This window comes from Corythoichthys intestinalis, chromosome 19 (genome assembly GCF_030265065.1).
Source record: "Corythoichthys intestinalis isolate RoL2023-P3 chromosome 19, ASM3026506v1, whole genome shotgun sequence".
NCBI lineage: Eukaryota > Metazoa > Chordata > Actinopteri > Syngnathiformes > Syngnathidae > Corythoichthys > Corythoichthys intestinalis.
The window spans coordinates 36,193,451-36,221,257 of NC_080413.1; the positions used below are offsets into that span (position 1 = coordinate 36,193,451).

General features: G+C 39.1%; 1 protein-coding gene across 8 annotated transcripts in view; it reads right to left on the minus strand.

The window, feature by feature from the left end:
- Window positions 1–27,807, minus strand: part of tab2 (TGF-beta activated kinase 1 (MAP3K7) binding protein 2) — a 97,300-nt gene that overhangs the window by 17,513 nt on the left and 51,980 nt on the right. For 7 of the 8 annotated variants that reach the window (XM_057822317.1, XM_057822315.1, XM_057822316.1 and 4 more), the window contains 4 exons: window positions 25,438–25,623; window positions 22,001–23,705; window positions 9,199–9,359; window positions 63–156 (listed from right to left, as the gene is read on the minus strand). In XM_057822317.1, the coding sequence (XP_057678300.1) occupies window positions 63–156; window positions 9,199–9,359; window positions 22,001–23,705; window positions 25,438–25,539 (2,062 nt within the window). In that variant the 5' untranslated portion in view covers window positions 25,540–25,623. Of the gene's footprint in view, window positions 1–62; window positions 157–9,198; window positions 9,360–22,000; window positions 23,706–25,437; window positions 25,624–27,807 lie in introns of those variants that run through there. The other variant, XM_057822320.1, reaches the window with a different exon arrangement.

Sequence of the window (27,807 nt, forward strand, 5' to 3'; positions counted from 1 at the left end):
CCAAACGAGACACGTTAAGAAAACATTTTTAAGAAAACATTTTAAGAATGAAAGATTCTTACCTCTTTTTTGACATAAATCAATTTCTTTGGTGAGGCATTCAATGTCGATTTGTAGTAATCTGTTTTTGCATCGCAACTGCTTCATCTCCTCGATCTGAGAGAACAAGACAAGATGGTTAAGACTCTGCAATGTTGAGGTTTGAAGTGATGCTTCATCGACTTTTGTGTGACAAATTTCTGAGCTAAAAACTCACGACATTATAATTGAGCTCTACAATATGCTACTATTGTAACCAAAGCTGCCCTGGGGCAGACTGACAGTAGCGAGGCAGCCGGTTTGTGCCATGTGGCACAATGACAATTTGTACAAGCCAAACTGGATTCAAAACTATGACTTTTGATCAAAGGACGACACGCTCAACTTCCCGCATGCTCGCCCCCAATGGCAGTTTGTGACTGTGCCCATTTTGAATTTTGAACCACTGTGAATTTCTGGTTGACATCCTGGTTTTGTTGAGAGATCTCTGCTGCCCCGGGTCGGAAAGCTTGTTCTAAACTGCAGGTCATGGTTCTTACAGGAAAATGACCCAAAACCCCAGCTAAAGTTACAAAAGAATGGCTAAGAGCAGAAATTTCATCGAAGGTTACAAAAAATCCATTAAATAGCAGTGACTGCCTCAAAAGATTGTGCAACAAAAGAAAATAACTTGGGATTTTTGTCGAGGCTTGTTTCATGAGGGTATTATTTTTCTCGTAAATAATTAGACTGAAACTAAATTCAAAAGCAATTTCAGATATTTCATTAGTCCATTTTCATTGTTTTTATACTATTTCGTGTGAGACTACTGTGGGAGTTTCTTTCATTAACATAGGGAGAGACATGGCCTCCTGGATCTCTTTTATATAAACCAATCTTCATCATTCATTCACAGATGAACCCCCTTAGCCTGGATTAAACAGTATTATATGAATACAATGTGGTCATCGTGAGTCAACCAAAGCCTTCCCAAACAGAGCTATTTAAGTCATCTGGCAAAAATTCTTCTAGTTTTAATATTGCAATAAATCGCAAAACCCTAAAAAGTCGCAATGTCAGTTTTTTTCCAATATCTTTCAGCCCAACTAGGTATTAGAATTATTATAAAATTGAAGAGAGCATAACGGTTTAATAATAATTGTGTTGGCTTGAACTGTGCTACTGTCTGTAAAGTGTATACTGTATAAGTGATATCTAGAACGGCCTAACAAATTAAATGAGACTTATAAAGTGCATCGGTTCAATCAGTTAAATCATAAACCGTAATTATTGCTATAAAGAGGGGGAATTGCTATCTGCTTTAATTTGTAAGTTTTAAGACTCAAGTTTAGTGTAATCAGTTTTGTCGTATGCCAGGTTTACAACCAAAGACAAGATTTGCCAAAATAAGCATTTTAAATTATTCATTGATTGTTTATTGTAGGGCTGTCAAAATTATCCCGTTAACGGGCGTTAATTAATTTTTTTAATTAATCACGTTAAAATATTTGACGCAATTAACGCACCCGCTGGCATATTGCCTCAAACATTACAATGAGGCCGTTTCTGGACATTAAGAGTGAAGAGAATGCCACCAGCCGCTTGGGGGCAGCGCCGTTCCATACTCATGTTATGTCTTCTAAACGTGGGAGAATTAGTAGTTGTGAGACGTTTATGCTGTATTCACAATGCAATGCAAATTGCTATTTGTGCTCCACACATATTTCGGTAAGTTTTCTTTCTTTTAGTGGCAATTATGTGTCTCTTGTTTTATTTTGGGTAAGATATGTACAGATACAGTGGTGAGAACAAGTATTTGATACACTGCCAATGGGTTTTGGCAGTGTATCAAATACTTGTTCTCCCCACTGTATATGTTATACAGTAAAGGCGAGTGGACACAGGCGCGCCGTTTATTGCCATAAGCTTCTACTTCACAACAAACATAAGTATCGCTTAGTGAAAGCACAACAAAAATAATATTCCTATCTCTCAAAAAAAACAATGTTCTCAAAAAGAAAAGCACTTCAGTCTATAGTAATGAGGCCCTATTCTGACACACAGTTAAACAACAATGCTAAATAAACTGGCATTCCGTATCAATTTAGCTATGCAAAATACACGTAAAACTTTTCATTCTATTTTTATTCTTCTTATTATTATATGAACTCTACTTTTGATTGAAAATTTTACATCCATCCATCCATCCATCCATTATCTTCCGCTTAGTCCGGGGTCGGGTCGCGGGGGCAGCAGCTTTAGCAGGGAAGCCCAGACTTCCCTCTCCCCAGCCACTTCAGCCAGCTCCTCCTGCGGGATTCCAAGGCGTTCCCAGGCCAGCCGATCGACGTAGTCTCTCCATCGTGTCCTGGGTCGACCCCGGGGCCTCCTGCCGGTGGGACATGCCCGGAACACCTCTCCAGGGAGGCGTCCAGGAGGCATCCGAACCAAATGCCCGAGCCACCTCGACTGGCTCCTCTCAACGCGGAGGAGTAGCGGCTCGACACCAAGCCCCTCCCGGATGACCGAGCTTCTCACCCTATCTCTAAGGGAGAGCCCGGACACCCTGCGGAAGAAACTCATTTCAGCCGCTTGTATCCGGGATCTTGTTCTTTCGGTCACGACCCACAGCTCGTGACCATAGGTGAGGGTAGGAACGTAGATCGACTGGTAAATTGAGAGCTTCGCCTTTTGGCTCAGCTCCTTCTTCACCACAACGGACCGGTGCAGAGTCCGCATCACTGCAGACGCTGCACCGATCCGCCTGTCAATCTCCCGCTCCCTCCTACCCTCACTCGTGAACAAGACCCCAAGATACTTGAACTCCTCCACTTGGGGCAGGATCTCATCCCCGACCCGGAGAGGGCACTCCACCCTTTTCCGGCTGAGGACCATGGTCTCGTATTTGGAGGTGCTGATCTTCATCCCAACCGCTTCACACTCGGCCGCGAACCGCCCCAGTGAGAGTTGGAGGTCACGGCTTGATGAAGCCAACAGCACCACATCATCTGCAAAAAGCAGAGATGCAATGCTGAGGCCACCAAACCGGACACCCTCAACGCTTTGGCTGCGCCTAGAAATTCTGTCCATAAAAATTATGAACAGAATCGGTGACAAAGGGCAGCCTTGGCGGAGTCCAATCCTCACTGGGAACGAATTCGACTTACTGCCGGCAATGCGGACCAGACTCTGACACCGGTCGTACAGGGACCGAACAGCCCTTACCAGGGGGCTCGGTACTCCGTACTCCCGGAGCACCCTCCACAGGACTTCCCTAGGCACACGGTCGAACGCCTTCTCCAAATCCACAAAACACATGTGGACTGGTTGGGCGAACTCCCATGCACCCTCGAGGACCCTGCCGAGGGTGTAGAGCTGGTCCACTGTTCCACGGCCGGGACGAAAACCACACTGCTCCTCCTGAATCCGAGATTCGACTTCCCGACGGAAAATTTTACAAATTTTATTAAAACGAAAACATGAAGAGGGGTTTTAATATAAAATTACTATAACTTGTAACTATAACATTTATCGTTTAAGAACTACAAGTCTTTCTATCCGTGGATCACTTTAACAGAAAGAATGTTAATAATGCCATTTGTGGATTTATTGTTTCAATAAACAAATTCAGTACTGATGTACAGTATGTTGTATGTATATATCCGTCATGTGTCTTATCTTTCCATTCCAACAATAATTTACATAAAAATATGGCATATTTTAGAGATGGTTTGAATTGCGATTAATTGCGATTAATTACGATTAATTAATTTTTAAGCTGTAATTAACTCGATTAAAAATTTTAATCATTTGACAGCCCTAGTTTATTGACAGTGAAATACAGGGTCACCCCAAAAAATGGCAACTTTTTAACAATCCAATAAAACCAAGAAAGTTGGGATAAAAATATTTTCTTCATAGCAATTGGAACTTTAAAAAAATATGTCTTTTAAGAAACAATTATGGAATTTTCATTTTAAAATGAAGTCATTTAAATGGAGCCTTCCTGCATGAATGCATTCTTGAAATCTCCTGTTCACCACTGTTAAAAGAAACGGGAATTTTTGCAAACTGGCAGACACGAGCCAGTGGCAGCCATTACGAGGGCTGCAGATATTGATTATTTAAGTAATTGATTAATATATTTAGGACTGCAGCTACCGAATATTCGACTGAAAATTCTATTGATTAATCGAGTAATCCGATAAAACTTTTTTTTTTTTTTTTAGGAAAACAGCAGTTATACATGAGAAAACAAAACATTCCACCAAACATTGAACCATTTTCAGACAATCAATGTCTTTATTTTCATGTACATTGTTGAAAATAGCCAAAAATTGCAACTCAGATGTGACTAGAAAAAAAACAACAACAACAAAATCACGGCTTTCACTCCTAAAAATTCTAGATCTTATTTTTTAAAAAAAAATAATAATTGAATGTGTTTCAATTGAATTTCCATTTGTGTCAAGCTATTTTGAAGTTTTGAAGTTCTAGTAAAGTTTTAAATTGGTCTAAATTGTAAATCCTGATAGGATAGTTTTTGAAGTGTAGTAGTAGTGTAGTGTAGTGAAGTGAAGTTTGAAGAAGATACCTGCTGTATTGGAGCACATTAGGCACCAGTGCTACTAGGTGTTTTATTTGGCAATGGCTACTGAGCTAAGACTGACAGTTAGCTACAGTATATTATGTTTTTATTTTACACCCTTACCCTGCTGTGTTTTTACAAATTAAATAAAGCCTGTATGTAAGACACTTTAGCCACGCATCGACAGTGGTCATAATTAATTGAAAATAATAATAATTAGTAGAAACCTAGCCCTCGTGATGCTTAAAGCTGACATACAGTGGGGCAAATAAGTATTTAGTCAACCACTAATTGTGCAAGTTCTCCCACTTGAAAATATTAGAGAGGCCTGTTATTGTCAACATGGGTAAACCTCAACCATGAGAGACAGAATGTGGAAAAAAACTCAGAAAATCACATTGTTTGATTTTTAAAGAATTTATTTGCAAATCATGGTGGAAAATAAGTATTTGGTCTATACCAAAAGTTCATCTGAATACTTTGTTATGTACCCTTTGTTGGCAATAACAGAGGCGAAACGTTTTTTTGTAACTCTTCACAAGCTTTTCACACACTGTTGCTGATATTTTGGCCCATTCGCCCATGCAGATCTCCTCTAGAGCAGTGATGTTTTGGGGCTGTCGTTGGGCAACACAGACTTTCAACTCCCTCCTCACCCCGTGGCGTCAAAATGATAATAAGAGCGGGGAGTAAAAATCCCAGAACCACACTGGTGGACCTAGTGAATGATCTACAGAGAGCTGGGACCACAGTAACAAAGGCTACTATCAGTAACACAATGCGCCGCCAGGGACTCAAATCCTGCACTGCCAGACGTATCCCACTGCTGAAGAAAGTACACGACACGTCCAGGGCCATCTGCGGTTCGCGAGACAGCATTTGGATGATCCAGAAGAGGACTGGGAGAATCTGTTATGGTCAGATGAGACCAAAATAGAACTTTTTGGTAGAAACACAGGTTCTCTTGTTTGGAGGAAAAAGAATAATGAATTGCACCATACCCACTGTGAAGCATGGGGGTGGAAACATCATGCTTTGGGGCTGTTTTTCTGCAAAGGGACCAGGACGACTGATCTCTGTAAAGGAAAGAATGAATGGGGCCATGTATCGAGAGATTTTGAGTGAAAATCTACTTCCATCAGCAAGGGCATTGAAGATGAGACGTGGCTGGGTCTTTCAGCATGACAATGATCCCAAACACACAGCCAGGGCAATAAAGGAGTGGCTTTGTAAGAAGCATTTCAAGGTCCTGGAGTGGCCTAGCCAGCCTCCAGGTCTCAACCCCATAGAAAACCTGCGGAGGGAGTTGAAAGTCCGTGTTGCCCAACGACAGCCCCAAAACATCACTGCTCTAGAGGAGATCTGCATGGAGGAATGGGCCAAAATACCAGCAACAGTGTGTGAAAAGCTTGTGAAGAGTTACAGAAAACGTTTGGCCTCTGTTATTGCCAACAAAGGGTACATAACAAAGTATTGAGATGAACTTTTGGTATTGACCAAATACTTATTTTCCATCATGATTTGGAAATAAATTCTTTAAAAATCAAACAATGTGATTTTCTGGGTTTTTTTTCCCACATTCTGTCTCTCATGGTTGAGGCTTACCCATGTTGACAATTGCAGGTCTCTCTAATATTTTCAAGTGGGAGAACTTGCCCAATTAGTGGTTGACTAAATACTTATTTGCCCCATTGTAATTAAACGCTAAATTACTCTGATCCATTTTTAAACTCGAGTTACTTGAGTATTCGTTTCAGTTCTAAATCTATTGATTAGTTAGTTTGATTAATCGAGTAATAGGATTACAAACATTTAATGCTTTGGATTAGGAGTGGGAACCTCAAGGCACCTCACGATACGATACGATTCGCGATACAAGGCTCACGATAACGATTATCTCACGATATCACGATACAGCAAATATCGATACATTGGTCAGAAATTTGATACATGATTTTCTATGATACAACTGTTGAAACGAAAAAAATATATATATTTCAAAATAGAAAAAATACTGTTTAAGTCATTTATTAAACAGTGACACCTTTTCACTGCAACATTGCGGTGAAATATAAATCTACTGATAATTGTGTACCTGAACATATAGAGGAAACAAACCACAACCACTGATATTTCTTGGAGAAATCATGATGAATGGCACCCTTAATTTCTTAAGTTTTAAATCTTTTGAAAATTTTTAACAGTGCTGCAGGTGTCAGTCAGCAGTTGAGCTTGGAGTGGGGCAAGGATAAAATTGGTGGGTCTTTTCTTTGTATATGACCTTTGTTGTCAAAAGCATTGGTTTGAGCAGTTCCACCATCTGCTTCAGCATTTGAGATGTCAGACTCAGTCAGTTACATTCTTCCTCACCTTAAAAACAACAAAATAAATTAAAAAAAAAAAAAAAAGAAATCCTGGTTTTTGTGTGTGTTTGAAGTATTGAGTGAATTAAAAAAATATTAATTGAATGTATAGAAATTGAAAAAACAATAATTACCTATCTTTAATATGTAGGCTACATTAATTATCATGCACGTCACCTTATATATCTTGGAAGCTATTCAAACCGTTTTTATAGCTTATTGTATCAAAATGGCAGTGATAACAGTTTGTGTCGTAAACTAGATGGAAAGTGGTTCTCAAGTAATATCATATAAATTTCATCCAGTTTAGGGTCCTGGTTCATTTTTTTATCATTCAACACCAAATGTCATCAAAATAATACATGTAAATTAAAAAATCAATTACTAGTACATTGCAAAACTTTCTTACCTCAAGTGATGCTCCATTGAAACCCGGTGTCTAATTAGTCACCAGCTGCCAGTGAACCTTATTTTATTAGACATTTCTTGCATACAGCAAAGTCCTTGTTCACCTTACTTCCATTATTATTGGTGTAAATTCCAAAGTGTGTCCACATGTGTTATTTTCAGCAATATTTTTCTCACTTTTCCTCCACCGTTCTCACGAAGCTTTTTAATTTTTTTCAACCCACTTGGGGCCGCTCTCCTTCTCTAGGCGACTTGTGCGCACTTTACCTTCACCGCCACTGTTGAGCGCCCCTAGTGGACCGCCAAGGAATTGCTCAACAAACAGTGAGCAGTTTACAGCATCCATACTGCATTGTATGGCCAATATGTCAAATAAAAGTATCGATACTTGGCGGGAGCATATCGATAACCGATCGGGTTGCAAAATATCGCGATATATCGCTGTATCGAGATATTGTCACACTCTTACTTTGGATGATAAACTTTACGAGACTTAAAACGAGTGTTTTTGCTTGCAATAATATTTATTCTAGCTTGCTAAGATTACACTTTCAAAAGAGCATTAAAATGCGAATCTAAAATAAAATTCCTGAGTGTTTCTTCAACTTTTGAATCGCACTTTCATTTCACAAGAGCCTAACTTATAAATGTATTTAAAAATAAGTTAAAACACATTAGCTTAGCCTCAAACGGTATAAAGAACAATGCAGACCCAAGTACAACAAAAGAACAATTGGCTAACTTGCACAGCAAAGGTCCGCTAGCTTAAATGCTACAAAATGCTAATGTTCTTTTATACAAAGCTCTTAACAAATTCTCAAACACATATTCCCATTAAAAACTGCTAAATATACTTCTAAACTAAATAACGAATGCATAAACAAACATATTAGCTCATACAAAAAACATCTTATGTTGGTCTGAACAAGGAGCATCTGGGTTCAGCTATGTCAGACAAATTATGGCATTTTCACTGCTGCCACTAGAGGGCTGTGTATACACCCAAATCAATACAACTAAATGCAAACCAAGAATCCTCGAAGCAGAAAATTTTGATTTGAAGCTTTTATTCTAATCAAATAACTCGAGTTAATCGATTAACCGTTGCAGCACTAGCCTTGACTTTGAGCAGGTAAACAATGTGGCATTTTGGTAACCAAGGTGAATTCAGGATGAAATTCACATTATCCCAGCTCAAAGAATCAATGAAGAATCCCAACACAGGAGTTCAGGAATGCATTCGTATAGGAGGACACCATTTCAAGAATGTTATTTAAAAAAAAAAAAAAAAAAATGTTTTAATTCCATTATTGTTTCTCGATTGGGGGTGGGGGGGGGGCATCACCCAGTATAATAGATATTGGTGAAAATATCCTCAGGGTTTTCCCCTACTGCTTTATAAGCCTGGTGGTCAAAAACATTCATGAGGTCGCACAACACAATAGCTTAAACTAAATATATGAGTTACCTGGTTTTAACCCTTGACCTTGTTTGCACTTATTTTTTTACTTCACTTTTCTCTCTCTCTCTACCACTAGGCTTTCCAAGTTTTCTCTAGGAAACCCTGTAAACCTTTAACGTAACTGTTTCAAACCTGTTTACGTACTTGTTTATGTCTGAGCGTTTAATGTAAATTAAGCAGTCCAAATAAATTTCTGGAATACAACAAAAAGTGTGTCAACAGTTGTCAGTGCATCACGGGACTATTTCTCCATCAGTTGGCAGGATCACCATAGATCTGACTTTTTTTATTCCCCCATAAATCCATCACAGCATAATTCACTATTGTTCGCTGTTGAAAAACCACAAAAATAAACTTACAGAAGGAATTTGGGAGGCAGAGTTTGATCGCTCCAGTCGTCTCCTGGTCAGGTCATTCTCCATCTCATTGACTTCCTCTTTTAGCTTCTCCAGCTTCTTCTTCTTTAACTCCAGTTCATGCCAAAGCCTGTCCATTCGTGCCTTCTGATGGACCAACAATGCTGAGAAAAAGAATCGTAATTAGTTTCTGCAGTATCAACAATTATCAAGCTCATGAAAACATCTGTGGACCCAAAAAATAACTAATTTTACTGAATTTACCCTACAATGACCACATTCCGACAAATTTTTAGAACATCCCTGATTAAAATACTACAAATGATGAGACTGCAACAATGCTTGGACATAACAGTAATCTTGAATTACTTCTGTTAACTTTCAGTATAGGATATTGATATTTTTAGACATGTAAAACTACACCACACACTAGATGGGTGTACTTGTAAAACCATGTTAGAAAGACAACACCTCAGCGTAAAGTGAGACTTGAGAAAACGAAGAGACTTACCGTACAATCGTTCTGTACTCTTTAACTCTTAAATCAAACCTCTTTTCAGTGAGTAAAATATAGAAAAAGCATGACAATAAAAATGTATCTGTATAACCCTTCTTATTTATTAGACGTTGATAAATTTGAATACTACCATCAATCACATGTAAAACAGCTTCATCTACTTCACTATGAAGGTTTATGGCACAGGAAACCCCAAAACACAAACAAAACATTAGTTGAATTTTTATATTTACTGCCAATTTCAAAGATTTTTGGGGAAAAAATGACAGTCTCTTATTTTAAGAATGAGATATTTTGTTATGATACGGCCTCATCGTAAAAATGGAATAAACTATTTTCTTCCCCACAAAATTCCAAACACCGTACTAATTACAATGCAAAAAAAATATTTGACTCTAAAGCTTCTTTCAGACATACAATGAAGTCCGTTAATGTTCTGGTGTTTACCCAGGTCGTGCTCATGTCTGAACACAGTTACCCGAGTTGGTTGATACGGATATTAGCCAGAAATTTACCGCTTTGCGACCAAGTAAAATGTCTGGAACTTTCCCGGGTAGCATTATGTGTTAATGCAGCAGGCTAAGTTCCGCGCAGAGGTTGATGACGTACTATCATGTAAACACATAACTTATTATTTAACTTTTTGACAAACTCTGTGGCTGAGCAAAAGTAGTACGAGTGCTCATAGCGTGTTTTCTTACTACTATTATTGTATTTTAAATAAATGTGATTGAGAACATTGTGTTCAGTGTAGTCTCTTACAAATTAATAGTCTGATCAGTACAGTAAATGAATTTTATTTCTTCAGCAAAACCTATAAAAGTACCATATTTTCCGTTCTGTAAGGCGCACCTAAAAGCCTACAATGCGACTTATAATCAGATGCGCCTCATACGTGGATCAATATTGGTTAATCACGACACTATTTTCCCTTTAGCGTAGCTCCATCTAGTGGATGCATAAAGCTACTACAACTACAGCAACAGGGTACCCAAAAACAAGTTTTTTAACAATCCAATAAAACCAAGAGTGATGGAAGAAAACACTTTCTTTATATAAAATTGTAACCTTAAAACATGCCATTTAAGAAATAATTATGGAATTTTTATTTAAAAATCATGTCCTTTAAAGCAACATTTGGTAACTTTTCAGTTTTGGTCGATTTTAGCGACGCCGTTGGACAAAAGCAGTTTGTGTTTTGCCTTAAGGAAGACTGCGTTTCCCATGAGGACCAGCACACACCCGCACGGTGTCAATCTCCTGGTCGCTTGCAGATGGATTAAACAACATTTCTGTTTCCAGCGGCTGTGTGAAAGATGAATAGAAATAGGTAATAAATCCAGTTGTGGCTAAACAATAGTATATGACGGTTAGCAACTGTGTGGCTTAGGGGCAACTTACATGGTGACGCTCCGAGAAAACGACAAATTTCAAATTTCCTTTTATATGGTTACGTCTCCATTCGAAAACGTCTCAATTCGCGTGAAAATGATGTAGTATTCATGCCAGGCCTTAGGGGGCAGTGCAGATTTACAAGGGGACAGCCAATGACGCAGTTTGACACCGACGACCTCCTCAGACCAGAAGACAACATACCCGCCCATTCCAAGCAATTGCATTTTTTTTGCTCCAAAAGGCACAAAAATTGAAACATTAAACATATTTAAATTAAAATTATCATAAAAACAGTCAATTAAAGCCGACGTTCCGCCATGTTAGCTGTTTTTAATGTTTAGTAGCAGCTCTGCGCACGCCCAATTTGATGTGTGCAAGTGCTGATGTCATCGGCACGGGAGCTTTCCATTGATATGGATGCGGAGCAAGTCCCCGCAAGCGAATCTTTCCACTTTGGAGCTAGGATTCAAAGGTTTGCGTCTTCGCCTTCAGTTTTCGCCGACTCAATATAAAGGTGAGGCCATTCCGCAACATCATTGCGTCTTGGTGTCGCAGAGTCAGCATGTAAACTGCCCCTTATTGTGGCTAACCACGCTTCACCCCACCCGAACTCATCGTTGAGAGGAGGGGAGGGGGTGTCACGCCAGCGAGTGAAAGCTGTGCCAAAGTTTATTCTATACATCCTGGTAAATGTCCTTTTTCCCCCCCCTCCTCAGACAAAACTTTTTGTCTCTTTTATTGCTCTGCCATCTTTGCAGAATTCGCGTGAAAGCGTTCGCATCTACTTCAGTCTTGTTAATGTACTGGGAAAGCGGGAAGTGACATATGCATTTGTAGGTTTTTTTGGTGTGGCAGGGTTCCTGCCACCCTCCTCAAAGTTAATTAATGTCGATGAAAGTGATACTGACCCCATCAAGATATAAAAGCAGTGTCATTCGACTAGTGGTCAGTCTAGTTATTATCACAAATGTTATGAACATATTTTATAAAGGTTAAAAAGTTACCAAGTGTTCCTTTGAAGGGAAAAAAAAAAAAGACTTTTTGCATATTGGCACACATTAGCAAGTGGCAGCACTCAGAGATAGTGACTTTGAGCAAGTGAAGAATGCGCCATTTTAGTAACCATGGTGAAATCAGGATGAAATTCACAGTATTACAGCTCAGATAAGAAATCAATGAGGAATCTCAAGAGCAGATTTCAAGAATGCATTCATACAGGAGGACGCCATTTAAAGAACGTAATTTTTTTTTTTTTAAAGTGAACATTCCATTAGTTTCTTATTTGGCAGGTTTTAAGGTTTCAATTCCTATTAATTCCATAAAAAAAAAAAAAAATACAGATGAGCTGTCCCGAGCCGATTGCATAGTCTCACTCTCCCTCCCTCCCTCCCTCCCTCCCTTTCCCTGCTCTGTTTGTCAGGCATTGCACTGGAGTTGCTTATTAAAGTTAACGATGATTGACAGATGTTTGGGTTTGATTTTGCCAGAGACACGGACTTCAAAGCGCCGCATGCGTAAATCATCGTTGAACTTGTTAAACAGTTGTTGTGGTGTAAGTGAACAGCTTGAGTGGACTTACTCTATGAAGTATTTAATAAAGCCAAGCCTTTTTCTACTACGTTATTCTTATTTAAAAATAATTCGGTGGCACAGTAACATGTTTAAAAGTTATAATAATTATTACATTTGAAGTGCTTAAAAAAAACATTAAAATATACATACACATGTATTTTTTTTAATTATACTTTTGGGCGAAAAAAAGTGAAAAACATGTCTTATGTGTATCTCTTTCCAATGAGACTACTTTGCGGTTTTTCGCGGCAGGTTCTAGTTCCCATTACCCACGACAAACAAGGGATCACTGGATTGTTTACTCATGGCATGACATTCCATTTAGCGCAGCTCCATCTCGTGGATGCTTACAACCCCAACCACTACTACTACTGCGCCTTTTAATGCGGTGCATCCTATATACGAAAACAGTTTTAAAATAGGCCATTCGGTGAAGGTGCGTCTGATACCCTGATGTGCCTTATAGTGAGGAAAATACAGTAAGCAGGTTAAAAATCCTGCCTGAGTCGCATGCTGCATTTAGAAACTGCCTTGCCGGTAAGTAGAACAACATTTCCCTCCAGCATGAACACAGCAGAGCTAGTAAAGTAACAGGCAGATTGTCACATCACCTGGTAATGTGCGATATATTATGACAAAAAGCAGCCCACTAAAACTGATGTTTGATATTTTCTACTTAACTCTCTAGCATGCTAGAATGCTCTGTAGCATTCACTACAGTGGATTGTTACAACAACAACAACAAAAAACATTTTGCTTTTGTCCTAAAAAGAATTAAAATACTTCAGAAATTAAATATTGACCAAGGATTTCATAATTCATGCATCAAAAGGGTTAAATAACTAGAAATGTCCATAGTAACAATACCAAATGCATCTATGATTACGAATCACAGGATCTTTATTGACATATTAGGCTGTAATATCGGAATACACACCTTAGATTAGGAAGAATATTAAGTTATCGCTCCTACCTGTAGAGAACCATACAGGCATACTGCAACACAATTTTTGAGGAGAACTTAAAAAGAGGATGTTCGACTGAGATGTTTAGTTTGGGAAAGTCCTGTACACCATGTGTAGAATTTTTTTTTTAAATGGGCTGCCATTGAAATTGTAAGTCACCATATTAGTAACCTCTCTCTAGTACATCCCTTAAAAAAATCTTACTACTAGTTGTGTAGATACACAAAAGAAGAACAAAGTCTGACGGTGGCCAGAAAACGAGAAGAACGTGTAAATCGTTCCTCTCCTATCTACTATGCAGAAGCACCAGAGATAAGAAAAATTCACATGCTGACACCTGACAGTACGTGACTTTATGCCAAAGATAATACTGAATCAGTTTTTCTGGCACACGTTGGTTTTAGCGTTGCGAAATTCAAAGCGGACACGAATTAAACTATCATGTCAATGTGATTACATACGGTAAAAAGACAATGCAGTTCTCGTGTATGGACAAATCTTTTGTCACACATGTAGCTATTGTTCTGCGACAAGTCGGCCATAATAATCAAGGGAGTCTGCAGTCACCCCGTGCTGGATCTCAGTACGAGGACCAAACCAATTCATTTACTTCTTTTTGCTTATGTTACAGAATGGAATGTCTCTACCTTTGATGCGATAATTACCTTTGACAGTGTGTGTGTGACACACCTGAGCCAACAAATACACTCAATAAAAAGGGTTTTGAAGCAAGTATTCCTTGCTCAACAAAGTATCCAGTTTAACACAACTGACTTAGATAGCAATACATTGGTACCTCTACTTACAAACGTCTCTACAAATGTTATTTTTAGGTTATGACACATTTAAACGGGGAAATAATGCCTCTTGTTAAAGAAATTTCAGGCTATGAGAGGAAAAAATACTATACAATACTGTAAGACAGGGGTTTTCAACCCAGTCCTCAAGGCACACTGTGGGTCCTGGTTTTTGTTCCAGCCGATCCAGCAGAGACAGTTGAACCAATGAGGCTTCTGCTAAAACAAGCCACACCTGACTGCAATCAACTGATTGCACTTGTAAAACACCAGATTGGGGAAAAAGTGTTGTCATCTTGTTTGGTAAGAATGAAATCCTGCACCCACAGTGTGCCTTAGTGGAATAGGTTGGGAACCCCTGCTGTAAGAGATACGTATGCACTTCCTGCTGTCTTCTTTTAAATGCAGCACCATAAGATCCTGCTGCCCTATTGGTCGTAATATTTCCAATCATGCTTAGTAATGGAATTCCGCTCTCCTATTGGCCTATTGTTGATGTTTCAATTTGGGTGTCGCAGTACGATGACGTGCACAAGCGACGGTGTTATTGTTGATATTACGGGTCGACGTCCTAGAGAAATGACCACAAGGCTCCTCGTGTTTTTGTCCGACGAAGAATTTTTTTTTTAAGCCCAAAGACGGGTCTTTACATTAGTCGCATGTTAGAGTGTAGGTCTCCTTAAATTTTTGTGTCAGTAAGAGTGAGACAGGTGAAAGGCACCACTGATCTCGTGAAAGAGGAAATTGCCTTACTTGAAAGGTAAGATATATTTTTTCTTTTTTTCCATTGCATTTTGTTCTGTTATCTTATTCTGTTCTGACAAGTTTCAATCATACGCTGGTAAGGAATTTTTAACCCGCCCTCACCATGAGTTGATGTCAGTTGGCAGGATGAGATAAAACGACGTTGCCTGATGGTAATCCGTGGTGTCAATTATAGGCATGTGCCGGTATGAAATTCTGACGGCATGATAACTAGAGGTGTGCGAAATTTCCGATTCTTAGATAATTCGCGATTCGGCCGTGGACGATTCAAGAACAATTCACAAACATCCAAATTCCGATTATTGAAATGTGGCAAGTAAAGCGGAAGTAAAATACAGTCAGCACGGTCTTCAGGACGCAATGAGGAACGGACCGAGAGTAAACATGCTTGTCATTTCCCCTTTCCATTACCCGAGTAATGACAATCCTCAACTCACAGCTCTTGCTCGACTCATGCCACTAGATAAAAAAGCAATAATGCCTGACTGCTGCCGACATCCGCCACAAACTACCCACATAATGCATGTATAAAGAACTAGATGCGAAATGACAGACTCGGCGGCGTTAGAAGCACATGTATAGAAAACTAGATGCGAAATGACAGACTTGCAGGCGTAAGTAGACAGCCGCCATTTTAAAGCAGTAGACTTCCCTTGAAGGCTGTTGTCGCAAACCTTCCAAATGAACCTAATTAACTTTTTAAAATACTCCCAAATCTACAAAATCTTGACATGAATTTATCTTTAAATGATGAAGCAGTTTTAAAACTTTCACATGTCGAAAGTAAACAGAAGGGAAATTATGGAATAACGCAATTTTAAAAACTTTAACGGTTGATTCACAACATTAAATTAATTGAATTTATTTTAAAGCTGCTGATACAAAATGAGGACTTGAGTATTTTAGTTACTGTTTTGAACTGTTAACTTGATATTGAAATGTAGTTTATTTGAGCCTGAGAGAATTTTTTTTACAATTTTTGTAACTAATGCACAAAACATTAAAAGCAGCTTATATAGCTGGGGGGGTGCATCAATAATTAGGGTTGGGCGTTGTTTGAAATTGAACGATTCCGGTTCTGATTCCGGTTCCATGTTTTGATTCTCGTTCCGAACGAGTCTTGATTCAGATTCTTTTAAGAGACAGAGTCCGAAAAATAAATTCATTAATTAATTTAAAAAAGGCAGGGTCACAAAATCTATAGTTTAAAAATGTGTTAGTTTATATAAGTGGTTCTTAACCTGGGATCGATCGAACCCCCTAGTTTATATACATGATATCGCGTATAGCCCGACGTAATACTACGACTTATTCTCGTACTATTTTCCATCCATCCATCCATCATCTACTGCTTAATGTCTGACTGCGGGAAAAGCAGAAGACAGACGTAATGTATTGTTTTACTTACCTGGTATAATATATACCATACCTTGAGATATCTGGGTGAAAAAAAAAACAATAAATCTGTTCCATTGAACAGAATTTTTATTTTTCAAAATATATTTGCAATTTGAAACATAAGTATAATGTTAAGTTAAAATACAATTTAATAAAATGAAATATTCTAAATAAAATTAAAATAGGGTTTATGCAATCCATTAGGTGAGCCTAAATCCGCAACCTCAGCTCAACATTATTACCATCAGAACAAAAATAATTGAATTATTTTCCATAAAAAATTGTGTATGACACGTATCATGTTGACATTATACAACCTCTCTTTCTCAACACAGACAGTTGCTAGAGAGTAAAAAAACACGTTTTACCACCGCTAGACACACTAAACACGCTGGAGTTACAGTAAAATTCGTAGCTGGTGGGAAACATTTATGACAGTGTTTACTAACCTTTAATTTTGTATAAATGCAAAATCATATTGGAGGTATTGCCTCCTCGGCAGCCACTCTCTGCAAATAGGTTTTACATGTCGGTTGGCCCTCCTTCTTTAAGCCGCGGCCGTCTGTAACTTTTTCTGTTGCCAAAGGATTCCCATACCAGCTATTTCGTTTTCCTCGATGGGAGAAAAAGTTTTACCTCCTTCAGCCATCGTGTAGCACAGCTGACTTACTGACACTGAGCAACAACCGGTGGGGGAGGGTTGAGCCTTACAGCTGCAAGCGAGGTATTCCTCAATGCATTTTTGGCAGAAAAAATAGCTAGTACTTTAGGGACGGTACAACGGAAAATTTTTGCAGTTGACGTAGTAGTTGACCTTGACGTTTTCATACACGGTAGGCCTATACCTTGAAACCGGTAATCGGCACATGTCTAGTGTCAAAACTGTCAAATGGTCTGGTTAAGCTAATCATGGTCCTTCAGTCTAACGTCATGTGTTGTGAGGTCAAATAACAAAACAAAAAAAAAAGCCTTCAAACTTTCAAACAAAACAAAAACAATACAACGCGCAACTCCGCGGTAATCGTACATGGCGTACACTGTATCCAGCACCCTTCCACACCTGTGAAGAATAAGTCATTGTTATATACTGTAGATGCATAGTGATGACGTCATTGCCCATAGTGGCTGCGTTGCCACATTGCGTCACTCAACATAAAAACTGCTCCAACAGCTTCATTACAAGTATTAACGGTTAGGTTAGATATATCGAATGATTCAAATGCGTTTGGCTGTTGTTTAATTCCAGTTTTACCCGAACTATAACATTTAATGGGGCGTGTCAATAATGCTTGGAACGGATTAGGGCATTTACATGTACAACTCGTCTCTATTTACGAAATTTTCGGTTTACGACACTACTTCCACAACCAATTAATGTCGTAAGTAGCGGTACCACTGTACTACATTTAGAAAAAATATTAAATTGGCAAATCAGAAAGAAGAAGAATACGCATCCGCTGGTTTCTGCATCAACAAAACCAGTACCAACACACAACAAATTGCGCAAGGTTCTGCTGGATTTGTTGTGTTTTGGTGCTGGTTTTGCTAGTTCAGAAACTAAAACTAAAAGTAGATTAGCTGGAAATCAACGGGAATTCACAGCTCTCTGATAAGTATCATTAAAACGGGTTAAATATAGCAAGACAGGGATTTTTTTTTTTTTTTTTTAAGGAAAGACCACAGGGCTGATGAGGGTCAGCAGAAGAGGCCCATTGTGAAGACCCTCCTGTTGGGAGTGACTGCAATATAAGAATCACAGTCAATGACTCACATGTAATTTAGTCAAAAGCCCAAATAAGGAAACACTTGTGTGCCCCGACACATTTGACTCACTATAGAATTTACTCTGCTCTGGCTGTTGTAGCAAACATAGCATTTAATGGAGACAACTCACACTCGAGTCATCCCAGCGGCACCCACCAAATAAGTCACCTTTGCTTTTATCTGACTACTTTTAAAGCAGACCGTACATTCGCAGCAACAAATGTTACTAAGAGTGCTTACTTTCTGGTAAAATGAGCTTCTTGGCAGGAACAGATGGAAAAACAATTCAGACTTGTCAGGGGTATAAAAAACTATTATGGCTCTAAAAACAAGCCTTTTATCCTAAAAACTTACGTGCACGTTGTAATGAGAAGACTTCTGAATTAAAGTGGTATTAAGATTTTTGGACACCCTTGATCATATTCAAGAGGTTCCTTTATAAACAATTGGTTGTATGGATCAGCAATTAGCATAATAAATGGCGGAAAAATTATATTTGAGAGGTAGAAAAAAAAAGTATGTAGGTGTAATATATACAGACACAGGTAAAGCAAGCAGTGAGAAAGGGTGGTGATATTGGCCATTTGCAAGTGTTTCTCCTGGCTTTTTTTTTTTGTTTAAACAAATATTGGACACCTCTGTAACTTTTTTCAACTCTAAAATATTACTCAAATATTACTTTTTTAAAAAAATATATAAACATATATATATGTGTTTAACTGAAATTGATGACCCGTACAACCAATTATTTTTAAAGGAGAATCTTGAAAATTATCAAGAGTAAGCAAACATTTTCATCTAGGTCATATAAACAATAAAACAAGCTTTAACTAGACAAGAAATCTTTGATAAACACGCTTATTTGACAATGACAAAGTAAACATTGCATGTTTTTTATTTAATGTGTAGACTATAACATTGTCAAAAATGATTCCTGCATAGAATGACCTATAAAAATGCCTTAAAAAAGTCTGAAAATGGAGTCACCTGAGCAGAATCAAGTTTCAGGGCTCACTGGCTCAAGTTAGCGTTAATGTTATCACAAATTTAAGTGACAGCCAAACAAACAATCACACACCCATCATCACAAAACATTTTGCTCGATCCAAGTTCAGGTCACCCATGGCTGAGGTTGGGAATGCCCTGGAGTGAATTATTATTCCGATCAGTAATTAGTTTATGGGCTAACATGAACACAGCTGAAACTACATTGCTTTGATTGTTTTTATGTTAACTGACAATGATGAAAACTAGTTACAGTAATTTCCTCTTCAAACTTGGTTGCTCTCCACCTAAACAAACACTCTTTCAGGGAGAGACTCCTGTCCAGTTGTAGTGTAGCACTAACAACTTTTAATCATGTTTTGTTACTACATTTGGTGATAGCTTAGGTATGGCTTTGCAATCTTATACAGTTACTCCTACTATCTTCCCTTCAGTTGTCAGAATAGTAGCTTATTCACTGCCATGGTAGCCGCGATTAGTTTGTTAGCCGCAGTGTTGTTTTCGTCAACGATGACGACAACGAAAATATTTCGTCAACGAATACTTATTTCATGGTGATGAAGAGACGATAATGCGCTAAAAACGTGTTTTGGGAGCCTAAAACATGACAAGACGAATGACAGTTTTTGTCTGATGAGACGAGTACGAGACGAAAACGCACAATAGTTTCCGTCACAAGTTCACAATGTGGGACATTTTATGTGCAGTTAGCCTTCTTCGTAGCAGTGTCTGGTTGTGTCACTTGTAACGTGCTGCCCACCCCCCTTCCAGACTCGCCAGTGTGTCGTCTCCATGCTTCATGCAGGCTTGCATACATGGTAAGAATTGTTTTCTTGGCTAGAGTGAATATGCAATGTTGCTATAGACTTGAAAGGTCTGTGCTGAGTGATCATCACATACTAAATGTAACTCGTAGCGTTAGCATAGCGTTCCCGTTAACATTAGGCTCATGCTAACAGCGAGTGTCCTCTTAAACTCTATTTTTTTTTATTTTTATTTTTTTACAGTTTGTGGCCTCCAGGTGGGTATAATTAATTGAAAATAATGTACTGTTTTTCCTGCTGAGTGTGTATTATATTATCACCACGTTGGCATTGTCCTTGTAGATAGATGCTACAATATGTGCTTGTCTGTCAATGTTCAATGTTCGAAATACAGTGGTACCTCTACACACAAAGTTAATCCCTTCCAGGACCTTGCTTGTAAGTCGAAATGGTTGCATGTCAAGCAGGATTTTCCCATAAGAATACATAATTCCATTAATTCGTTCCACAGCCCAAAAACCTACACAAAATCCTTAATAAATACTGCTGTTACTTTTGCAAATCGCAGTTACAAAGTGCAAAACAAATAAATTTTGAATAAAAAAAAAAATAATAATAATATAATAATAGTAATAGTAATAATAATATCTGTAATAATGTAACAAATCAGGTTCTAATGTGGCGGATTTTTTTGCTGTACCTGAACGCATCGCGAGGCTGACGTGACGGTGAGCAAGAGAGTGCGGTTCTATTTTACTTTTTGTTTTGATGCTGGCGTCAGTGTTGCACAAGTTGATGGAATAAATGATTAGAAACCTGACAAAGTCGGCGATTTCTATGGCCATGTTACCACAATAAGAATTGTCACCTTAACCTATAAAGACTGGCAAACGGAGGAGGACCGCTGGCCGAGATCGACATTCTACGGCCCTATTGTCGACCCAGTTCATGAATGGACACACCATGCTTATATTTTGCTCTCATTTACATCTTCATTTCAACGGTAAGCGTCACCTTTTCATTTTTTCCTCCACCTGTACAAACCTTTTTGGATCCATTGTTGATTTCTCTCACAAGAAAATCAGCCATCTTCCGGCAACACAAAGAAACTGCGGCGCTGTCGAAAATCGTCATATTTCAAAAATGTCGTCAAATAGCGAGTCAAATTTTACGCAAAATGTCGAAAAGATCGTGCGTCAAAGCGATCGTATGTCTAGGTACCACTACCCTTTATATATTTTGGAGTAATTTTTTTTTCATTTTACAGACGAAAACATTTAGTAAACCTCGACTAGCACTAGACGAAACTAGTCTTCAGTTTTCGACAGCAGAAACTAGATGAAGACAAACATTTTGAGATGACTAAAATAATACTAAGACTAATAAGTGTTATCGTCCAATAGACTAAGACGAAAATTAAAAAGGCTGCCAAACACAACAATGCTTAGCTAAAGACAAATACAACGAGTTCAGCCGCAGGTGCTAGCCAGCCGCTGCCCAAACTGCAGTCAAAAGTGCAGAGAAACTTGTCTTGTAAACCAGAGGATATGGCTTTGCCAACGCCAACAAACATTGCAATTGGTTGGTAGAGTGTAATCCATCCAGTCGCAAGCTTGCTCACTCACTCACTGTTTTCTGCTAAATCAAAATGAACAATACTAACACTAACTTGCACTGATTGTGCCGATTTTCGTATTGAAAAACAAAAAGCAGCTAGAACTGCTATAAAATATTAGTTAAATGGGTGACATTTTTAAAATAAAACACAGGCTAAACCTTATCAGTTTTCTGCAGAAGGTCCATTCATGAAATTGCATCCCATGTAAGTTCTACCGTGTGATTTAAAGACTCAAAGTGGCTTACCTTGCGTGTATGCAGCATCATCAGAGCCCATGCTGAGTCTGCGAGGCTCGCTTGGTCTCTCCTTGTGTGCTGAAAGTGGATCTGAGAGATGGAGGGGGTCTGGTTCGGCAAAGTGATGGTCTGCCGGTAGAGTGAGGAGATTGTTGGGCTCAAAGGTAGGAGACACAACCCCAGGGGACACTGCTGGGGGCTTGTTGGGGGACACAGTGATTTTGAAAGTATATTTTGTGTTGGGTTGAGTCACCACCACACGTGGAGAGGAAGCCGGATTTCCCACTCCCACTGAAGCCCGGGATTTAGGCGGATGATGGTGGATATAAGCAGGGCCCATACTCACCTGGCCCCCAATGTTCCTCGCACCTGATGGCCCCTGCAATGGAGGGTTAGCTGAGATGTAGACTGTGGGAGGGTTTCTACCCCCAGCGTCATCACTAGAGGAGGCATTTGCTGAAATGTAAAACTTGGGTTGTGAACGAGATCCGGCAGAGGCAATTAAAGTCTCCTCAGAAGGCGTCGTAGCAGCTGTAGGCGGGCTAGCAGAGATGTAAACAGTGGGCTGGCTGCGGCTCAGACCTGAGCCTCCAATGGATAGAGGGTTGCTAGGGACAGTAGATACCCCAGTTGAGGAGGAGGAGCAGGAGGAAGGGCAGGAGGACGAGGTGGAGGAGGAACGGGACCCACCGCCTGTTCGCAGCACAGCTGTTGTTGTGGTGGAGTTGCTCCTCTGAGGAGATTCAAGTTTGATCTCAATCTGATTCTTCCGCGGGCCGGTGGAGATGTTCTGGATGTTGTACTGGCTGATAGCAGAGAGCGTGGTGGGCAAGACGGAGGAGGAGCAGGACGACGAGGAAGACGAGCAAGAAGATGAGACACCAGATGAAGATGCTTGGCTTCCACAGGGAAAGTTGGAGGGTGCTTGGGGATTTGTTGGGGAGCTAATTGGCATGTAGACATGAGATGTCTGGTGACCCTGGGAGTGATGCTGTGAGGTATGTGACGAAGGGGATTGCTGAGGCCCGGACCAAGACCCGGACAAGGACGAGGGATGAGAGATCTGATAGATTTGCTGCTGAGGCTGAGAGGTGGGGCTATACTGGGCCCTGCCTCCTTGCTGCTGGTTCTGTCGAGTCGTACCACACTGACTTACATAGGGCCTAATGTAAATAGAGTTACCCTGTGGACTTCCTAGACCTGACTGTGGCCCTCCACGTATGTGTAAAGAAGTAGGAGTGTTCCGGCCAGTCTGAGGAGCTAGCGTCACAGTAATAGGGTTGAAACGTGGTGTTTGCTGGAGACCCATGGTTGTTCCTTTGACACCCATTGGGTAGAGTCCAAGGTGTTGTGGAGGCTGCGGTTTGCGCGAAGGCTCCATTGCACTGAACACATTGAGACTGGGGGTCCCTTCAGCTGGAGCAGAATGTGGCTCCTGCTGAAAGAAGTTACTGTTTGGTGCTTGGCCTGTCTGCAGGGGCCCTTCGCTCAGGCTATGGGCCAGAGTTCGACTGCCGTTCATTCTCAAGCTGTCTCGCACTGGGGCCACATGCACATTCTGAGACTGCAGGCCCAGGTTCAGCTGGGTCATGTGATTACGGAGCCTGGTCAAATTGGGGTCGTCAGAAAAATTGATGTTTCCTTCTTCGGTGTACAAGTAGCCTGGACTGACCTGGGACAAGTATTCACAGCACGCGTCTAAATTGTTGTTATTCTGGAAGAGAAGCAGAAGAAATACAAAAATAAGTCTTTTCATTAGGTCATAACTATTGGACATTAAGACTATTTATCCTCCCATTTAATCCTGTATATCCCTAGTCCATGTAGATTTAAATCCAAGACTAACCCTGCGGACTTGGTAAGAGACAGCCTCACACCCATGACTAGTTGCCAGTCATGCACAGCGTGGGGCTGTGGTGACCTGGTCCAATTCCCTATTTAAGTGACCGAAGGAATACAAACTGCTTGGCCATCCCTGGAGAACTATCCACTTATCTATGGTGGGCAACTTAAACTTATAATGACAGGAGTGGAAAAACGGAAACAGTTTTGTTGATGTAGCTTTAGTAACTTTTGTAGTTAGGCCTGTCGCAATAACAAATTTTAGTAGGCGATATATTGTCTGATGAAGTATTGCCGATATGCGATATTATTGTCAATTTTTTTCACCAATTCAACCATTAATGTAGTGACAATACATCCTAATAAATCACCCATTCAAAAGCAATAAATTGTTATTCTTAAATAAAAGACAAAGTTTATTAAAATTGATAAATATTTTAAAAAAAAACAAAAACAAAAAAACACACACCCACATTGCAGAATGAGTCATTTGAAAGCTAGCTAAGTGAAGAATGTGAAATAGGTGAGAAACCCAATGCCACATTTTGTTTCTTTGCCAATTAGAGCCTATCAAAAGTGTTGTTTTGATTCAAAATGACTGTAAAGGGCACGTTTTCAAATTTGAAGCCAAATTATTCAATGCCAATCAAATTTTTCATTATGGGTGTTATTTCAAATCCATTTTTAGTGTAGAATCTTAAGTGTGTGAGATTAACTCGAGAAATCCTTATTTACATGTTGAACATGATGTGCTTTTATTTTGAAATGTTCACCGGAAGTGCGTTCGCTACGCCGCTAACTTTGTGCTTTACACTCAGTTTCCCCGCATTGTTTGCAAATGCTTCTAACCAGCTTTTTTTTCCATGTTTGAAATGTCACCTTTCAACCGCAATTTTGCGTTTTGGAGAAGACTGCCAATGTTTTATAGCAGGCTAAATTGGTTAGCAAATTTTCCACTAGCCTCAATGTAGCAATGCTAACGTTTTACAATGTTTAACATAGATGTGTTTCCTTATTTTCTATGCCTGAACTTTAATTCTACTGCGGGTTGATGGCCAATAAACATCTGTGAAAGGAACAGGAATGTCATATGCAACCAACACGCACATGTGCGGAGTGCAAGCAGCACACGCAAACATACGCACGCACAAATGTTAGCAGGCAAGTGGCGATAAATTGCTGCCTGAAAAATTACCGCCTTCGTTTTTATTTACTGTGCGATAATTTGACTTATTGCATTTCGCGACAGGCTTTTTTGTAGTTATTCTCATTTTTATCTATCTGATTATTCTGCAGGTTGGTAAAGATGTTCTAAGGTTTAACCTTCACAGAGATTTCAAGGAAGACAGTAAATCAGCTTTTGCATTGATTTGAAGCAAAATTACATTTGCCCTGATTTTATCAAGCACAAACCTTAAATTAAGGTTAGTTGATTTATCTTCGTCTTCCATACTAGAGCAATTTGATTTTTCAAGAACGACAACTGTATGGTGAGGCTTATGTATACATAGATATTTTGATAAAACACATCTTTCCCCAAGAAGAAAAGGAAGAAACAAGTAATAAATAGTATTGCTTGTATGAAAGATTGGAAATCTGCCTACCTGAAGAACACACTGAGACACAACACCCTCTGGGACTTCAGGGAACTTCTGGCGCAGGTCATGCAAAACCTGAATGTCAATATGGTGGCTTTCCTGGGCCATTCGTATGTTGCCAGGTCAGAACTGCTGGTTGGAGTCGGCGTATTGTTGCATTAGTTATCAAAGACCCTTCATCTTGAACGTATTCTGATGGGAACAGGAAAAGTAAAAAAAAATCATGACAAAATGCGCTTTTAAACCGTACCTATACATTCCACAGCATTGCAAGACGATGCTTCTCTCTAAACAGACAGTTTGAAATATAGAAAAATAAAAAAATAAAACATGATAATTAATGAGACATACATCTGCATATACAGTAAATATAGTATATTAGACAGACAAAGGTTACTAACTTCCATCACATCTTGTTAAAAGGGAAACGACTCTCCAAAAGCCAAGTAAAACCATCTGCAACTGCAGACTCAACGCAAACAAAACACAGTATTTTTCTTTTGTGTAATTCAAGGAAATATAACATTTTACAATTACGCTAAGCATGGATTTTTTTTTTGCGCCCTCTAACCCCCCAATTTCCCCCCCCCCCCCCATATCATAATTCTCAATTCTTTCATTATTTTTACTTGGTTTTTCTATCGTTTTTTTTTTTCTGATGGTATTTTTAAATAGTTCAAGTAAGCACAACTGAATTCTGTGCCTCTCGCAAAACACTTCTGATTTTTAATATTTAAAGTGTATATGGCTTTTTAAGACACATTGGGGTCATTCTCTCTTTTTTCGTTTTTTCTTTTTTTTAAACTGAAAATTAGAGCAGGGTGGTAAACCGAAAATTTACCGGCACCGAAATTCTTCACGATGACCGATGTAATTTTGACAATGACGGTAAATTCGGTAATTTAATAAAACAAGAAAATGTAGTTTTTTCATCCCGCTTTGACTCTGTGTTGTTCGGCAATGTTCATTCCCCTTTAAGAAAGCAGAAAGTGTGCTTACGTATGGAGTCACGTGGTTATCAGGAAGCCAAACAAACAAGAGCCCTGTGGCTAACGCTAGCGGCTAACGCTACAAGCAAATGTGATGGAGTGTGGCTTAAGGGAGGTTAGCCAAACTTTCACCCGACATTAAATAGACTCTTGGCGGCATCCAGACAGGATTTCACCCGCTGATCACGATTTCCAAAGAAGATGCTTTCAATGCTTTCTACTAGTAGCCAAGCCACAGGCTAACGCTAGTGGCTAACGCTACAAATAAACGTGATGGAGTCGGATAGCGGCTCTAACCTTGGCGAAACAGCTGAACTTAATGAGTGGATTGGGCACGGACTGCATTTAGCAATTAGTATGTCACGTTATTGTGTATCTCTGTGTGATTTCTGATGGCTGTTGTGATAGTAAAGCAATCAGCATAAAGTACAATCCAGCAGTGAAAATTTTAATATGACTGTTTAATGGCCCCAGCTATTTTTCTGTATGTGCTTAATTCTGTGTCATTGGATCAATGCAGCTTTAATGTGTGTGTGTCTGTGTGGGGGTTCATGTTTGCTTGCATGTATTAAAAAGTGCACTGGGGAAAAAAAACAGAAACCTTGAAGTAAACACTTGTGTTAAGTAAATATGTCACAGCAGCCATTAACAATAAGTTGTCTTTTTGAAGTGTACTGTTCAAGCTGTAGGTCATTTGTATTACAATGACATGTTTGCACAGGCATATTGATTTTGACAATGTACATTGTTCAAGCCATACAAGCTGTTATAAATGTTCATACTTGAATTCTTATTGTTTACAATAATTTTTTGTATACTTAATGTTTAGACTGCATGTACAATTGTTAAACATATTAAATTGAAAGCTGGTAAATAAATCAGCAAGAAACGGTTAATCTGTATTTCATGCATTGATTCAGATTTTCAAAATATATAACAGTCCGCTTGGGCGAATTTATCGTCATTTATCGTTATCGAGGTAAATCTGCTCAATTTACCGCGATACGTGCTTAAGGCCATATCGCCCAGCCCTACTAAAAATGATTTGTACAATACTCTTACTAGTACTTACTACAACGTACTCTAGGTATTGTATCGATGTCAGAATTTTTGTATCATGAGAACACTTCATTGTTGTTAAAGCCTATTTTTCCCAAGATAATTTGTTCAATGCAAATGTAAAAAATTATCAGTCATTCAGCTTCATTGGTCCCTACTCAGGAATATCTAAGTACTGAAGCCGAAGTGAAGACAATTCTATTGTGTGTTAATGAGATTATATCATTTCTGTGATTCAGAGGTGGGAATTCATTACATAAAGAACCCTGTCTGCAGCCCAGATACAACCCAACTACGAAATACATAACTATAAGTTGGTAATGTTTTT